The sequence below is a fragment of the Oncorhynchus masou genome, unplaced genomic scaffold, assembly GCF_036934945.1.
Source record: "Oncorhynchus masou masou isolate Uvic2021 unplaced genomic scaffold, UVic_Omas_1.1 unplaced_scaffold_1402, whole genome shotgun sequence".
Lineage (NCBI taxonomy): Eukaryota > Metazoa > Chordata > Actinopteri > Salmoniformes > Salmonidae > Oncorhynchus > Oncorhynchus masou.
This window is the reverse complement of record NW_027003952.1, coordinates 135670-153939: the sequence shown is the minus strand read 5'-3', so window position 1 is coordinate 153939 and position 18270 is coordinate 135670. Positions and strand designations below refer to the sequence as shown.

General features: G+C 48.4%; 1 protein-coding gene across 1 annotated transcript in view; it reads right to left on the bottom strand.

Annotated features, from left to right (window-relative positions):
- Positions 1–2058: 2058 nt before the first annotated feature.
- LOC135530633 (ankyrin-2-like) overlaps positions 2059–18270 on the bottom strand; it is a gene marked incomplete at its 3' end in the record, with an annotated part of 134174 nt that continues 117962 nt past the window's right edge. Inside the window, 11 exon segments of the mRNA XM_064958918.1 lie at positions 2059–2092; positions 2595–2681; positions 4762–4908; positions 5620–5701; positions 7535–8374; positions 8448–12463; positions 12511–13691; positions 13809–14690; positions 15072–16016; positions 16530–17002; positions 17005–17322. Coding sequence (XP_064814990.1) covers positions 2059–2092; positions 2595–2681; positions 4762–4908; positions 5620–5701; positions 7535–8374; positions 8448–12463; positions 12511–13691; positions 13809–14690; positions 15072–16016; positions 16530–17002; positions 17005–17322 — 9005 coding nt within the window.

The following is an 18270-nucleotide window of genomic DNA, read 5'->3' as shown; positions in this document are numbered from 1 at the left end:
TAATGTAATGTAACTGGTCCAGTACCTTCTCTGGTCCAGAGTCTTCTCTATCTCTGTAATGTAACTGGTCCAGAGTCTCCTCTATCTCTGTAATGTAATGTAACTGGTCCAGTACCTTCACTCTGGTCCAGAGTCTTCTCTATCTCTGTAATGTAATGTAGTCAGGTCCAGAGTCTCCTCTATCTCTGTAATGTAATGTAACTGGTCCAGTACCTTCCAGAGTCTCTGGTCCAGAGTCTTCTCTATCTCTGTAATGTAACTGGTCCAGAGTCTCCTCTATCTCTGTAATGTAATGTAACTGGTCCAGAGTCTCCTCTATCTCTGTAATGTAATGTAACTGGTCCAGTACCTTCACTCTGGTCCAGAGTCTCCTCTATCTCTGTAATGTAATGTAACTGGTCCAGTACCTTCACTCTGGTCCAGAGTCTTCTCTATCTCTGTAATGTAAACTGGTCCAGAGTACCTTCTCTGTAATGTAATGTAACTGGTCCAGAGTCTCCTCTATCTCTGTAATGTTGTAATGTAACTGGTCCAGAGTCTCTCTATCTCTGTAATGTAATGTAACTGGTCCAGAGTCTCCTCTATCTCTGTAATGTAATGTAACTGGTCCAGTACCTTCACTCTGGTCCAGAGTCTCCTCTATCTCTGTAATGTAATGTAACTGGTCCAGAGTCTCTCTATCTCTGTAATGTAATGTAACTGGTCCAGTACCTTCCTCTGGTCCAGAGTCTCTCTATCTCTGTAATGTAATGTAACTGGTCCAGAGTCTCCTCTATCTCTGTAATGTAATGTAACTGGTCCAGAGTCTTCTCTATCTCTGTAATGTAATGTAACTAGTACCTTCACTCTGGTCCAGAGTCTCCTCTAGTAGTCTCCTCTATCTCTGTAATGTAATGTAACTGGTCCAGTACCTTCCTCTGGTCCAGAGTCTCCTCTATCTCTGTAATGTAATGTAACTGGTCCAGAGTCTCCTCTATCTCTGTAATGTAACTGGTCCAGAGTTCACTCTGGTCCAGAGTCTCCTCTATCTCTGTAATGTAACTGGTCCAGAGTCTCCTCTATCTCTGTAATGTAACTGGTCCAGAGTCTTCTCTATCTCTGTAATATAATGTAACTGGTCCAGTACTTTCACTCTGGTCCAGAGTCTTCTCTATCTCTGTAATTTAACAGCTCCTCTATCTCTGTAATGTAATGTAACTGGTCCAGTACCTTCACTCTGGTCCAGAGTCTTCTCTATCTCTGTAATGTAATGTAACTGGTCCAGTACCTTCACTCTGTTCCAGAGTCTCCTCTATCTCTGTAATGTAATGTAACTGGTCCAGTACCTTCACTCTGGTCCAGAGTCTTCTCTATCTCTGTAATGTAATGTAACTGGTCCAGAGTCTTCTCTATCTCTGTAATGTAATGTAACTGGTCCAGTACCTTCACTCTGGTCCAGAGTCTCCTCTATCTCTGTAATGTAATGTAACTGGTCCAGTACCTTCACTCTGGTCCGGAGTCTTCTCTCTGTAATGTAATGTAACTGGTCCAGAGTCTCCTCTATCTCTGTAATGTAATGTAACTGGTCCAGTACCTTCACTCTGGTCCAGAGTCTCCTCTATCTCTGTAATGTAATGTAACTGGTCCAGTACCTTCACTCTGGTCCAGAGTCTTCTCTATCTCTGTAATGTAACTGGTCCAGAGTCTCCTCTATCTCTGTAATGTAATGTAACTGGTCCAGTACCTTCACTCTGGTCCAGAGTCTTCTATCTCTGTAATGTAATGTAACTGGTCCAGAGTCTCCTCTATCTCTGTAATGTAATGTAACTGGTCCAGTACCTTCACTCTGGTCCAGAGTCTCCTCTATCTCTGTAATGTAATGTAACTGGTCCAGAGTCTTCTTCACTCTGGTCCAGAGTCTCTCTCTCTATCTCTGTAATGTAACTGGTCCAGTACCTTCACTCTGGTCCAGAGTCTCCTCTATCTCTGTAATGTAATGTAACTGGTCCAGTACCTTCACTCTGGTCCAGAGTCTCCTCTATCTCTGTAATGTAATGTAACTGGTCCAGTACCTTCACTCTGGTCCAGAGTCTTCTCTATCTCTGTAATGTAACTGGTCCAGTACCTTCACTCTGGTCCAGAGTCTCCTCTATCTCTGTAATGTAATGTAACTGGTCCAGTACCTTCACTCTGGTCTCTCCTCTATCTCTGTAATGTAATGTAACTGGTCCAGTACCTTCACTCTGGTCCAGAGTCTTCTCTATCTCTGTAATGTAATGTAACTGGTCCAGTACCTTCACTCTGGTCCAGAGTCTCCTCTATCTCTGTAATGTAATGTAACTGGTCCAGTACCTTCACTCTGGTCCAGAGTCTCCTCTATCTCTGTAATGTAATGTAACTGGTCCAGTACCTTCACTCTGGTCCAGAGTCTCCTCTATCTCTGTAATGTAACTGGTCCAGAGTCTCCTCTATCTCTGTAATGTAACTGGTCCAGTACCTTCACTCTGGTCCAGAGTCTTCTCTATCTCTGTAATGTAATGTAACTGGTCCAGTACCTTCACTCTGGTCCAGAGTCTCCTCTATCTCTGTAATGTAATGTAACTGGTCCAGAGTACCTTCTGGTCCAGTACTGGTCCAGAGTCTTCTCTATCTCTGTAATGTAATGTAACTGGTCCAGTACCTTCACTCTGGTCCAGAGTCTTCTCTATCTCTGTAATGTAATGTAACTGGTCCAGTACCTTCACTCTGGTCCAGAGTCTTCTCTATCTCTGTAATGTAATGTAACTGGTCCAGGTCCAGTACCCAGAGTTCACTCTGGTCCAGAGTCTTCTCTATCTCTGTAATGTAATGTAACTGGTCCAGTACCTCACTCTGGTCCAGAGTCTATCTCTGTAATGTAATGTAACTGGTCCAGTACCTTCACTCTGGTCCAGAGTCTCCTCTATCTCTGTAATGTAATGTAACTGGTCCAGTACCTTCACTCTGGTCCAGAGTCTCCTCTATCTCTGTAATGTAATGTAACTGGTCCAGTACCTCACTCTGTTCCAGAGTCTATCTCTGTAATGTAATGTAACTGGTCCAGTACCTTCACTCTGGTCCAGAGTCTCCTCTATCTCTGTAATGTAATGTAACTGGTCCAGTACCTTCACTCTGGTCCAGAGTCTTCTCTGTAATGTAATGTAACTGGTCCAGTACCTTCACTCTGGTCCAGAGTCTCCTCTATCTCTGTAATGTAATGAACTTCCAGTACCTTCACTCTGGTCCAGAGTCTCTATCTCTGTAATGTAACTGGTCCAGAGTCTCCTCTATCCGTAATGTTGATCTTGGTCCAGAGTCTCTCTTGTAATGTATCTGGTCCAGAGTCTCCTCTATCTCTGTAATGTAACAAAAGATCTTTTCTATCTCTGTAATATAATGTAACATATTAGGTCCAGAGTCTAATATTAATGTAATGTAACTGGTCCAGAGTCTCCTCTATATAACTGGTCCAGTAACTCTGGTCCAGAGTCTCACATGTAACGTCTCTATAATAGTAATGTAACTGGTCCAGTACCTTCACTTTCCACTTCTAATGTAATGCACTTTTCATTAAACAAATAATCTGGTGCCTTCACTCTAAACCAACAACAACAAGTCAACAAAATATACACTCTGGTCCAGAGTCTCCTCTAAAAATGGCACTGGTCCAATCAATTCTGAATGAACTGGTCATATTTAGAGTCATTCATAAATCCAGTACAAGAGTCGTTTCTCTGTAAAATGTAACTGGTCCAGTACAAAGTCTCCTCTATCTCTGTAATGTAATGTAACTGGTCCAGTTTTCTGGTCCAGAGTCTTTGTCTGTATTATGGGGTTCACTCTGGTCCAGAGTTTAGATCTGTAATGAGAAACAAGTCTCCTCTATCAATTTTGGTCCAGTACCTTCACTCTGGTCCAGATTCCTTAGAATAAGGTCCAGAGTCTGTAAAGAGTCTATATTTATGTAATTCATATATAGATGGATGGATGTTTCCTGTGGACTTGTTCATCTGTCCAAAGCTGGACGTAGCTTGGTCAGTATTTCCAAAAGATAACACATATTAGTACCCTATAATAGTAATAATAATAAATAACCCTTACATACTGCACTACTTTTGTCCCGAAACCAACAACAACAACAAAATATAAAAACAAAAAAGATGGATGGTTTCCGTGGTTGAGTCCACACCTGAGTGCCAAAATGGCACCCTATTTTAAATAGATAGTGCACTACTTTTGTCCAGAGATGGATGGTTTCTGTGGTTGAGTCCACAGCTGGGTAGCTTGGGTATTTCCAAAATGGCACCCTATTCCCTAGATAGTGCGCTACTTTTGTCCCGAGATGGATGGTTTCCGTGGTTGAGTCCACACCTGAGTGCCAACATGGCACCCTATTCCCTAGATAGTGCACTACTTTTGTCCAGAGATGGATGGTTTCTGTAGTTGAGTCCACAGCTGGGTAGCTTGGGTATTTCCAAAATGGCACCCTATTCCCTAGATAGTGCACTATGTTTGTCCAGAGATGGATGGTTTCTGTGGTTGAGTCCACAGCCAAGTGCCAAAATGACACCCTATTCCCTAGATAGTGCACTACTTTTGTCCAGAGATGGATGGTTTCTGTGGTTGAGTCCACAGACGAGTGCCAAAATGACACCCTATTCCCTAGATAGTGCTCTACTTTTATCCAGAGCAGTGCACTATACAGTATAAGGAATAGGGTGTCATTTTGGACATACCCAAGTGAGGCCGTGTAGAACAGATGGCGTCAGGACAGACATACCGGTGGCGTGTTTTCCCTCTCTCTCAGCCCAGCGCTGCAGCAGGGCGTGGCTCTGCTCCTGTAGAGAGTTAGGGTTCTCCGTCCTCACTTCCTGGATCTCATCCTCGTTGAACTCCAGCTCCTCGCCAGCTCTGAGACACACGGGGGACGACGACACTGAGGTGACGTCCTAAACAGTACCCTAATTGCAGTACCCTTATTCCCTACGTAGTGGGTACCCTTATTACACTACCCTTATTCCCTACGTAGTGGGTACCCTTATTACAGTACCCTTATTCCCTACGTAGTGGGTACCCTTATTCCACTAGTGGGTACCCTTATTCCCTACATAGTGGGTACCCTTATTACAGTACCCTTATTCCCTACGTAGTGGGTACCCGTATTCCCTACATAGTGGGTACCCTTATTACACTACCCTTATTCCCTACATAGTGGGTACCCTTATTACACTACCCTTATTCCCTACATTTTTTATTTTTTTATTTTACCTTTATTTAACCAGGCAAGTCAGTTAAGAACAAATTCTTATTTTCAATGACGGCCTGGGAACAGTGGGTTAACTGCCAGTTCAGGGGCAGAACGACAGATTTGTACCTTGTCAGCTCGGGGGTTTGAACTCGCAACCTTCCGGTTACTAGTCCAACGCTCTAACCACTAGGCTACCCTTATTACAGTACCCTTATTCCCTACGTAGTGGGTACCCTTATTCCCTACGTAGTGTGTACCCTTATTACAGTACCCTTATTCCCTACATAGTGGACAACATTTGACCAGTGTTCCAACAGCTTTTCACTCCTATTTCATACATACCTTCTACACCAGGTAAACACCACCTGGATAACTTACCTGTCCAGCTGAACCCCAGCAGGTCTGCAATGATAGCCAACGTCTCCTCTTTCCTGTCTGCATCGTCGTGCCAATCCACTACGAACACCACCACGGCCAGAGGTTACACACAGGTCATCACAGCTCACAGCGGTAACAACGCTAAGGCCCTATCCCAAATGGCATCATATTCCCTTTACATTGCATTACAACTTTAAAACCACAGGGCCCATAGGGAATAGGGTGCACTACGTTAGACCACAGGGCCCATAGGGAATAGGGTGCACTACGTTAGACAATTGGGCCTATAGGGAATAGGGTGCACTACTTTAGACCATAGGGCCTATAGGGAATAGGGTGCACCACGTTAGACCATAGTGTCTATAGGGAATAGGGTGCACTACATTAGACCATAGTGCCTTTAGGGAATAGGGTGCACTACTTTAAACCACAGGGCTAATATGGAACAGGGTGCACTACTTTAGACCATAGGGCCTATAGGGAATAGGGTGCACTTACGTTAGACCATAGTGTCTATAGGGAATAGGGTGTACTACTTTAGACCATAGGGCCTATAGGGAATAGGGTGGACTACGTTAGACCATAGTGTCTATAGGGAATAGGTGTACTACTTTAGACCATAGGGCCTATAGGGAATAGGGTGGACTACGTTAGACCATAGTGTCTATAGGGAATAGGGTGCACTACGTTAGACCATAGGGGCCATATGGAACAGGGTGCACTACTTTAGACCACAGGGCCCATAGGGAATAGGGTGCACTACGTTAGACCATAGGGGCCATATGGAACAGGGTGCACTACTTTTGACCATAGTGTCTATAGGGAATAGGGTGCACTACGTTAGACCATAGTGCCTATAGGGAATAGGGTGGACTACGTTAGACCATAGGGCCTATAGGGAATAGGGTGGACTACGTTAGACCATAGTGTCTATAGGGAATAGGGTGCACTACGTTAGACCATAGTGCCTATAGGGAATAGGGTGCACTACTTTAGACCATAGGGCCTATAGGGAATAGGGTGCACTACGTTAGACCATAGGGGCCATATGGAACAGGGTGCACTACTTTTGACCATAGTGCCTATAGGGAATAGGGATGCACTACTTTAGACCATAACGCACATAGGGAATAGGGTGCCATTTTGGGCCGCAGGCCATAACTCCTCTGAAAATATAGCAGTTTAAAACTCTCCAGATATCATGTTGATTATGGGATGTTTTCTATGTTCTTGGAAGGTACAGATACATTTCAGTAACGTAATGTAACCGGCCTCTATGTTATAGGCTGTGGAGGTCATGGTGCTGATGATGGGAGAAGTATGAAGGAGGACTGATGTTCTGATCCATACTGTTGATGACAATACCTGCTCTACTCGGACCACCTCGACAGTGTATTTGTAGTGAATTAGTACTTAAACAATGGAAAGACTGTGGCATTCCGAACTCAATGTGGTCATTGTTAGTATAAGGAGTTTCAGTAATGTAGTAGTCTATTAGATGTCCTGAAGTTAAATCATGAGTTTTCTCCTAACACATCGAGGTAAGTCAATCTTGAGATTTAATGTACACAAACATAGACAATAGACATCTAGACAATCGTCAATAGACACAGACATTTATATGGAAAAGAAACAATACAATACAAGACAACACAGCAAAGGACAAGACAACACAGAACAGGACAAGACAACACAGAACAGGACGAGACAACACAGAAAAGGACAGACAACACAGAACAGGACGAGACAAAACAGAACAGGACAAGACAACACAGCACGGCACGAAATGACAAAACAACAAAACAAGACACACAACAGAAAAGTGACAGATGCTTGGTCTTGACTAAGACAAAGAAATGTCTTCCAAGGAGCAGAGAAAGAGAGGAAAGGAAGTGCCAGATTTTTTGGTACCTTGCTGCCGCTCCGTTGTCCGATCATCCCAGATTCGCTGCATCTGAGTTTCTACTGAGTCTTCCCAGATGGGTCTCGACTCAAACACCTCCCCCGTCACCGAGGAAGCTCGAACCCGTGTCTGAGTCGACAAGGCCCTCGTGTCCGGGGCAGATCTGCGAGGCATTGGTCTGTCATACTTGAAGATCACAGAATCTGGACTGTTGTGATCACCGCTGCTGCTGATGTCGTCGACATCCAGAGAGGATCGGAGGGAAGGCTCTCGTACGTCAGAGCCCTGGTCTCTGTCGGGCTGGGAAGAGGAGGAGGAGTGGGCTGTGGGTTTGTGTTTGCCCATGACAGGGAGTCTGGAGGTGAGAGGTTTGGATTTAGTTGCAGGATGGTCGCTGTCGGAGTGACTCCTGCAGTCTTTGTCAGTTAATATTTTCTTCCCGGCTCCAAAATCCTCCTCGGACCTCGTCCTCCGGTCCTGAACAAGAGATTCCTCCACTTTTGTCTTCTGCTCAAGGCCGAGGTCTGATTTCACTGAACCAGCTTTGATGGGTATCTTTGATTTGAAACTGCTTTCGTCCTTAGCCACAGTGTCTGCGGAGGTGTAGGACCCTGCCAGGACACTAGGGGGTGCCACTGAGATGTCAGACCCTTCCAGGACACTAGAGGTGTCAGACCCTGCCAGGACACTAGGGGGTGCCACTGAGATGTCAGACCCTTCCAGGACACTAGAGGTGTCAGACCCTGCCAGGACACTAGGGGGTGCCACTGAGATGTCAGACCCTTCCAGGACACTAGAGGTGTCAGACCCTGCCAGGACACTAGTGGGTGCCACTGAGGTGTCAGACCCTGCCGAGTGTCATACCCTTGCAGGTCACTAGGGAGTGCCATTGAGGTGTCAGACCCTGTCAAGCTGTCGTACCCTTGCAGGACACTAGGGGTGCCACTGAGTCATAATAGCCAGCGGGCATCTCAATGACAGAACCCTGCTCCTCTTCCTCTTCTTCTTCATCCTCAAGGGATGAGTCGGATGACTGGCGGACCTGTTCAGAGTACACAGAGCGGGTGACAAGAGTAGTGGTGGTAAACATCTGGAGTTCAGCTATAGTCGGGTCTGGAGAACCTACCTCTAAGAAGCTTCCGATCTTAGATTCTAGCAGGGGGAATGTTTCAGCTTTTGGCTCCATTTTGATGGAGGTACTGGGTTTGGCCACTGGTTTCCCCCTCTCATCAGTCTCGGGTAATGGTATAGTCTGGAAGGAGGAGTCATAATCATCTTTGGTTTGGTCCACCTTCTGGAGGTGTAGATCACCAATGGCAATAGTCTGTTCTGCTCTGAGAACATCGGGGCTTGCGCAATCTCCTGTGTCCTCGAACAGAACCTGGTCAACTGGGTGTTCTCCTATGTGAAAGAAGGCATAGCCCTCGCCCTCCTCTTCAACGCTCCTCCTTGTCATGTCGATAGCACCCCCTCTGGTCATCTCGAAGAACTTCCCTTCCTGGAACTGGAAGGGATTGGGGGTGCCCCCCTCGATTGGTGTGCGACCCGGTGTGGTGTCAGGGGTACGGCGGTCTTCCATGAGACCCATAATCCTTTGTTCCTCCGCCTCCACACGTGCTGTGAAGGCTTCGTCGTCATTGTCATCCTCGTTGTCATCTGGCATGGCACTCCATGGGACCAGCTCTCCTTGAACAGGCATGTCTTCGGGATGCATTTCCAACATGGCTGCCTTACCATCCGCATCCTCCAACTCCTTGAAGCGTTCATCGTCGGTGCACAACACCTGTGCTTTGACTGACTGACTTTCACCAGACTGACTGACACTCAACTGTGACTGATCCATCTCCTCCTCATGTGCTTGCATAGCTGATATTACATCCATCTTCTCTTTCTGCTGAGTACATTCACTGATATTTTCACTGATGTTCTCTGTGGTATATTGTTCTCTTTCAGTGCTTAGTGAACGATATTCGAGGTGCTCAGAGACCTGTCTTCCTGATGGTGAATGTCCTGAGGCTTCACAGTGAACTGAACTATCCAACGCAGTTACTGCACCCGGGACTGAGTGTTGGATTTCAGCCATAGTTTTAGTTTCAGACTGAAGAGTACCGGCGTCAGTGTTGGGCTTAGATGATTTCGCCTCCCTGTCCATCAGGTCAACGACCGACTGGCGTTCTTCATAATCCTCAGAGTCTGATAACACGGAGCCGTCTGAGGGTTTCCCGTCCGTCTTCGTTTTGACGTCCTGCTCCATCTCCTCGAAGGTTTTGATCTTGGCGGCCATTTTAAACATCTCTTCCTCGCTGCCCTCTGCATCCACGTCGTCCATATCATCCTCAGGGTTTGAGCTCATATTTATGGGCATGGAGAGCCACTCAGGGTCTCCGCCCTTCAATGGGAGGGGACCCTCGCGCTCACCATCCATTTGATAAGTCCGTTTGGAGTAATCCTCATTCTCAATGTTGCTGACGTGCTCCTCACCGAGACAGGCTCTAAGCTGAGAGTAGTAGTCTTCATACACAGCTGTCTTCTTTGACGCCTGAAAGCCTGTGTCTTGTTTCAGTTCAGTGGGGCTGCTCTCCAGTGAGTCAAGGCAGGGGGAGTCCCCGGTTGAGCTTGGCTCTATAGAGTCAGGGGACTTCCTGGAGGAACCTTCATCCATGACAGGACTGGTCTCCAGAGAATCCCCATGGGAGAGTCGTCTCTCTGGGTGGCCCAGGGCCAAAGGAAAGAGCACCTCTAAGTCTGCAGGTCTGAGGGCCTGACCCACACCGTCTGGACTGTGCACAGCTCCATGATCGGCTGAATCCCTTTCATGGCGCTCTGGTACAACCCAACTAGATTCAGGAGCAATTCTGTCTGCTGAAATTGAGTCTTGCATGTTTAGGTTTGAGTTTGAAAGGTCTGTAGTTTTGTGGTACGATGGTTTTATCTCTAAATCATCCCAGTCCTCTAAGATGGGTCTTGTCTCAACAGGGATCTGGTCGTCCTCTTCAGAGGCTTGAGAAGGGAGAGCTGAAACAAACGTCCTTTGAAGGTCAAAGGTCACCTTCTTTGAGTCTCTTGAACGTATCACTGTAGTAGCTGAACTTTCTGATGCTTTCCCTTCACCGTAGATGACAACGTCCTCCGCGGCTCCTACTTGCACTACATTAACAACATCTCGCTCTGTCACTTTATCTGCTGCGGACCGGTCTACCTGCTCAGTGGAGAACGTGTGGGTTTCCTGTTTTCCCTCCCGTGTAATCACAACCTGTTCAAATCTCTCTTGTACGATGTCGTCCTCTGGTACACCACTGAGATCTACAGGTCTGTCTTCTAGGTACTGTTCTAAATCTCCACTGAGGAGTGCCTCCATGCCCGACGTATCTTTAACTCCTACAGCTGGTCTGGGCGATGTCTTCCTTTCGATCATGACTTCTTGTAACATCGGCTCCTGAACTGGGTTCAAGATTATCGGTTCGGCACCCCGAGAGCCACCATCTTGCACTTTCCACCAGTCTTCTTTTTCTGTCTCTGTATCTTCTGTAGACATGTCTACCTCCTTTGTGGAGAAAATAAGTGATTGTTGCTTGTCATCCCTGGCAAGGATGGTCTGTTTGAAACTCTGTTGTTGGTCGATGTCATCCTTTGGTGAACCACGATTTACCATACATCTCTGTTCTAGGTAGTGATCCATATCTCCTCTGAGGAGGGACTCCATCCCTGACATATCGCTCACCACTGTAACCGGTCTGGGGGAGGTTTTCCTTTCCATCCTGACTTCTTGTAACAGTGGTTCCTGAACTGTCATCACTTCAGCGCCACGGACAGGTGATGGTCTCTGTTCTAGGTAGTGATCCATATCTCCCCTGAGGAGGGACTCCATCCCTGACATATCTCTCACCACTTTAACCGGTCTGGGGGAGGTTTTCCGATGGATCGTGACTTCTTGTAACAGCGGTTCCCGAACAGGGGACAGAGTCACTGATATGGTTTCTATGACTAAATCTTCAGTTTCTGGAAAGATTTCTTCATCACCATGAATCACATCTCCTCGTACTTTCATCCCATCCATTATCTCTGTCTCTTTATAAACTGTGGGCAGGTCAACCTCCTGAGTGGGGAATGTGAGTGGGCTCATCTGTGGGGTGTCTGCTAATCCTTCGTGTTTCTCACTCTCCCCCGTGCTTGAATGGGGAGTCCTGGTTCCTAGGCTAGTCCCGGGAGAGTCCGCTGCACCTTCATGCTTCAGACTCACAGGGCTTTCATTCCCCACCAGGTTCTCAGCCTTAGTGAATAACTCATCCCGCCTGTCTTCGTGCATACAGGGGCTGAACATGAAGGTTGGGGTGTCGTTTGGGTAGTCTGCTGGGATCTCCTCCTCGGCTGCTTCAGCCTGGGGGTGGTCGTCATACCCTATAAACGAAGTCTGTCTGAACAGCTGGTACTCTGGACTGTCCTCCAGCTCGGCCTTGATGTCAGCGCTAAAGTCCTCAGAGGGTTTCCTGTCCGGGCTGATCTGCATCATCTCTATAGAAGACTTCCTGTCTGGTCCCATCTCTGGTTCCTCCAACTGCATCATCTCTATAGAAGACTTCCTGTCTGGTCTCATCTCTGGCTCCTCCAGCTGCATCATCTCTATAGAAGATTCCCTGTCTGGTCCCATCTCTGGTTCCTCCAACTGCATCATCTCTATAGAAGACTTCCTGTCTGGTCCCATCTCTGGTTCCTCCAGTTGCATTATATCTGTAGAAGACTTCCTGTCTGGTCCCATCTCTGGTTCTTCCAGCTGCATCATCTCTGTAGAAGACTTCCTGTCTGGTCCCATCTCTGGTTCCTCCAGCCGCATAATCTCTATAGAAGACTTCCTGTCTGGTCCCATCTCTGGTTCCTCCAGTTGCATTATATCTGCATCTCTGGTTCCTCCATGCATCTCTCTGTAGAACACTTCCTGTCTGGTCCCATCTCTGGTTCCTCCAGCCGCATTATCTCTATAGAATACTTCCTGTCTGGTCCCATCTCTGGTTCCTCCAGCTGCATCATCTCTGTAGAACACTTCCTGTCTGGTCCCATCTCTGGTTCCTCCAGCCGCATCATCTCTATAGAAGACTTCCTGTCTGGTCCCATCTCTGGTTCCTCCAGCCGCATCATCTCTATAGAAGACTTCCTGTCTGGTCCCATCTCTGGTTCCTCCAGCCGCATCATCTCTATAGAATACTTCCTGTCTGGTCCCATCTCTGGTTCCTCCAGCTGCATCATCTCTGTAGAACACTTCCTGTCTGGTCCCATCTCTGGTTCCTCCAGCCGCATCATCTCTATAGAAGACTTCCTGTCTGGTCCCATCTCTGGTTCCTCCAGCTGCATCATCTCTATAGAAGACTTCCTGTCTGGACCCATCTCTGGTTCCTCCAGCTGCATCATATCTGTAGAAGACTTCCTGTCTGGTCCCATCTCTGGTTCCTCCAGCTGAATCATCTCTGGGCTGCTCCATCCATCCTTTGGTAGAGCCCTGTCTAGGAAGATCCCTCCATCCTCTGGTAGAGCCATGTCTAGAAGGATTCCTCCATCCTCTGGTAGAGCCCTGTCTAGAAGGATCCCTCCGTCCTCTGGTAGAGCCCTGTCTAGGATGATCCCTCTGTCCTCTGGTAGAGCCCTGTTCAGGAGGATTCCTCCATCCTCTGGTAGAGCCCTGTCTAGAAGGATCCATCCATCCTCTGGCAGAGCCCTATCTAGGATGATCCCTCCGTCCTCTGGTAGTGCCCTGCCTAGTAAGATCCCTCCGTCCTCTGGTAGAGCCCTGTCGACAGGGATCCCGCCATCCTCTGCTAGAAGCCTGTCTAGGAGGATCCCTCTGTCCTCTGATAGAGCCCTGTCTTGGAGGATCCCTCCGTCCTCTGGTAGAGACCTGTCGAGGATGATCCCTCCATCCTCTGGTAGAGCCCTGTCTAGGAGAATCCCTCCATCTTCTGGTAGAGTCCTGTCTAGAGGGATCCCTCCTTCCTCTGGTTGAGCCCTGTCTAGCAGGATACCTCCATCTCCTGGCTGAGCCCTGTCTAGAGGGATCCCGCCATCCTCTGGTTGAGCCCTGTCTAGGAGGATCCCTCCATCCTCTGGTAGAGCCCTGTCTAGGAGGATCCCTCTGTCCTCGGGTAGAGCCCTGTCTAGGAAGATTCCTCCATTTTTCTGATAGATACCGATCTAGGAGGATCCTCCGTCCTCTGGTAGAGCCCTGTCTAGGATGATCCCTCCGTCCTCTGGTAGAGCCCTGTCTAGGTGGATCCCTCCGTCCTCTGGTAGTGCCCTGCCTAGTAAGATCCCTCCGTCCTCTGGTAGAGCCCTGTCGACAGGGATCCCGCCATCCTCTGCTAGAAGCCTGTCTAGGAGGATCTCTCTGTCCTCTGATAGAGCCCTGTCTAGGAGGATCCCTCCGTCCTCTGGTAGAGACCTGTCTAGGATGATCCCTCCATCCTCTGGTAGAGCCCTGTCTAGGAGAATCCCTCCATCTTCTGGTAGAGTCCTGTCTAGAGGGATCCCGCCATCCTCTGGTTGAGCCCTGTCTAGGAGGATCCCTCCGTCCTCTGGTAGAGCCTTGTCTAGGAGGATCCCTCCATCCTCTGGTAGAGCCCCGTCTAGGAGGATCCCTCTGTCCTCAGGTAGAGCCCTGTCTAGGAAGATTCCTCCATTTTCTGATAGATCCCGATCTAGGAGGATCCCTCCGTCCTCTGGTAGAGCCCTGTCTAGGATGATCCCTCCATCCTCTGGTAGAGCCCTGTCTAGGTGGATCCCTCCGTCCTCTGGTTGAGCCCTGTCTAGGAAGATCCCTCCATCCTCTGGTAGAGCCCTGTCTAGGAGGATACAACTGTTCTTTGGAAGATCACTGTCTAGAGGGATCCCTCCATCTCTTTGTAGACCCCTGTCTAGGAGAATCCCTCCGTCCTCTGGTAGAATCCTGTCTAGGACGATTCCTCCAGTATCTGTTAGATCCCGGTCTAGTTGGATCACTCCGTCCTCTGGTAGAGCCCTGCCTGGATGATCCCTCCGATAGAGCCCCCCTAGGATGATCCCTCCGTCCTCTGGTAGAGCCCTGTCTAGAGGGATCCCTCTGTCCTTTGTCCCTCTGGTCCTCCGTCCTTTGGTAGAGCCCTGTCTAGGAGGTTCCTCCGTCCTTTGGTAGAGCCCTGTCTAGAGGGATCCCTCCGTCCTCTGGTAGAGCCCTGTCTAGGAGGATCCCTCCGTCCTCTGGTAGAGCCCTGTATAGAGGGATCCCTCTGTCCTTTGGTAGATCCCTGTCTAGAGGGATCCCTTCGTCCTCTCGTAGAGCCCTGTCTAGGAGGATCCCTCCATCATCTGGTAGATCCCTGTCTAGAGGGATCCCTCCGTCCTCTGGTAGAGCCCTGTCTAGAGGGATCCCTCCGTCCTCTGGTAGAGCCCTGTCTAGAGGGATCCATCCGTCCTCTGGTAGAGCCCTGTGTAGGAGGATCCCTCCGTACTCTGGTTGAGGCCTGTCTAGGAGGATTTGTCTGTCCTTTGGTAGAGCCCTGTTTAGGAGGATCCTCCATCCACTGGTTGAGCCCTGTCTAGGATGATTCCTCCGTCCTCTGGTAGAGCCCTGTCTAGGAGAATCCCTCCATCCTCTGGTAGAGCCATGTCTAGGAGGATCCCTCCCTCCTCCAGTTGAGCCCTGTCTAGGAGGATCTCTCCACCCTCTGGCAGAGCCCTGTCTAGGAGAATCTCTCCATCCTCCAGTAAAGCCCTGTCTAGGAGGATCTCTCCACCTTCTGGCAGAACCCTGTCTAGGAGGATACCTCCGTCCTCTGGTAGAGCCCTGTCTAGAGGGATCCATCTGTCCTCTGGTTGTATTCTGTTGATGTTAGTCGCTGACTCCTGCAACTGAACCGTAACATGAGTTATCTCAGAGTCTTCAGAGTGGTCTCTTTCTAAGACATGAGTTATCTTAGAGTCTTCAGAGTGGTCTCTTACTAAGATCAGATGTGATTCATCATCCACCCCTTTGTAATGGAGAGCCAGGACATCACTCTGCGAGCAGAGGATTGTGGAAGTTGGAGTTTCTGATGGCGTATGCTCTGTGAGACTGGTTTCAGCTCTGTAGGTCTCACTGTAGATCACTGCCTCGGAGCTCGACGTGGAGGTTGTGGATGACGTCATGGCTTTGTGCTCGAAGAGCCCCGTTTTGTTCTTGGAAGGATCCTGGCCAGTCTGGAATGCCTTCATCAGCTCCCGGACAGACATCGTCTCCTCCAGCCTCTCCGTCTGAGACCGAGGGGATTTCGGAGATCTGGGAAGCTTAGGAAGATCTGGCATCTGGGGCTCACCCGTCTCCTTAGTGATGGTGATGAAAGTTGTGTTCTGAGGGACTGGCGCCTGTGTAGGCTTTCGCTTACGGCCATCCTCCCCCTCTTCCTCTTCCTCAACCTTCTTTTGCAGAGCTCTCACTCTGTCCTTTATGGATCCGATTGGGGTTTCCACGACCAGGGGCGACACTGGTGGCTCCATGGCTGGGGTTGGTCCAGAAGGCACAGACCAAGTTTCAGACCCAGACCCAAGCCCAGACTCCCCCAGTACGACATCCCAATCCAGGGTTGCAGTCGGTTTTAACTCAGTCCCGGGCCCCACTCCAGGTCCAGACCCAGACACCACTCCAGGCATAGACCTGGGGACGACTACAGGCTCAGACCCGGGAACCACTCCAGGCATAGACCTGGGAACGACTACAGGCTCAGACCCGGGAACCACTCCAGGCATAGACCTGGGAACGACTACAGGCTCAGACCCGGGAACCACTCCAGGCATAGACCTGGGAACCACTCCATGCTCAGACCCGGGAACCACTCCAGGCTCAGACCCGGGAACCACTCCAGGCATAGACCTGGGAACCACTCCATGCTCAGACCCGGGAACCACTCCATGCTCAGACCCGGGAACGACTACAGGCTCAGACCCAGGAACCACTCCAGGCATAGACCCGGGAACCACTCCATGCTCAGACCCGGGAACCACTACAGGCTCAGACCCGGGAACCACTTCCTGCCTCGGCTCTCCCAGAACAACATCCCCATCAAGGGACTCCTCAGAGCTCATTCTCTCCAGCTCCCCCTCTGAACTGCTGCATCCAGAACGTTCCCTGTCCCTCAACTTCTTCCTGATCGGCTTTTTGATCTCTGGAGGATGGCGTTTGCCTTCCCGCTTCAGAACGACCTGATCTAATCTCTCCTGGACTATGATGTCCTGTAGTGGGAAACTGGTTACGCCAGATCTCTCTTCTAGGTGCTGGTTCACGCCTCCACTGAGGTGAGATACCACACCTGACATATCTCTAACCTCTTTGGTCATTGTGGAAGAGGTCTTCCTCTGAATGCTGACTTCTTGTATTACCGGCTCCTGACCATCAGAGGGAGTCATGGCTTTGGCTTTAGTCTGAGAGATAACCCACTCCTCGTCCTCCATTTTGGACATCTGCAGTACCTTCTCTTTGTTGTTTGTGAATGTAGTATCTCCCCTCGTAAAATATCTCCAACCTTCTCCAGATCCTCTTTCACCTGTTCCATGATCTCAAACGGCTCCCCGGGTTCTTCCTCCATCCCTGTCCTTCCTCCTCCTCTTCCTCCTCCTCCTCTTCCTCTATCCGAAGGGCTTGGGTGTTCAGTTTGCTCTGTCGTCAAGACGGCAGACATCTTGATGAGGTCGTGTTTCATATCGGAGACCTCTGAAAGGAGGTCAGGGCTGGCCAGCATGGCTGGGTCTAGCACCTGATTGGTCGGCAGCGTGTAAGTCTCTGTCGACTCTGTCTCGTCGTCTTCCATTTTGAAAAAAAAGCAGGAAACCAAACCAAAAGGTGTAAAGAACATAAGGGGAGGATGGAGTGAAGGGGAAGAGAAGACATCGGAAAAAAAACTGTGGTCAGGGCAGAACATATCACAGTATATCTTCTGTTCAACACAGGGACAAGGGGAAGCAGCTTGACAACGGGAGAGGAGTGGTGAGTTTTCCAGAGGAGCGGGGGACGGGAGATGGGGGGAGGAGGGCAGCAACAGCAGAAGCGAAGCAAAACAGAAGAGAAACAGAACAGGACGGAGGAAAGATATGGGCAAGAAATAACCTGTCGATACATATTGGTGTGTTTGACTGCACATTCATACACATGACACAGGAAGTAGTCTAAACACAACAAGAAGTAGTCTAAACAAAACAGGAAGGTATACAAATAAAAATGGGCAGCGACCTGAATACCAGGGTTGGGGTCAATTCCATTTATATTCTAGACAATTCAGGAAGTATACTGAAACTCCAGTTCCTAATTCCAATTCTTTTCAATTTGCTTTACTTTCTGAATTGACTGTTTGAATTGAAATGGAATTGACCCCCAACCCCTGCTGAATATGGAACAAATGGAGGAAGAAAAAAACAGACTGGTTTCACACAAACAAAGATCTCAAGATTGTTTCTCAACATGAAGGGTTCATGTCCACTGACAAAAGCAAACGGGGAGAAAAGAGCAGAACGTTTCCCATGTTAACCACTGACAGCTAACTGTCAGGAATTCATAAGTAAATAGAAACAAATGGGGAGTAAAACTACATATAAATATATAAACCTCATGTAATCTTAATATATATAAATACATAAGCCATAGTTAATGTTGCAAATAAAATCTTATCAGTAAAACAATATATATATAAATATATAAATACATTTAGAAAACCTCAGTTAATTTATTAAATAAATATCAGTGATCGAAGAAAAG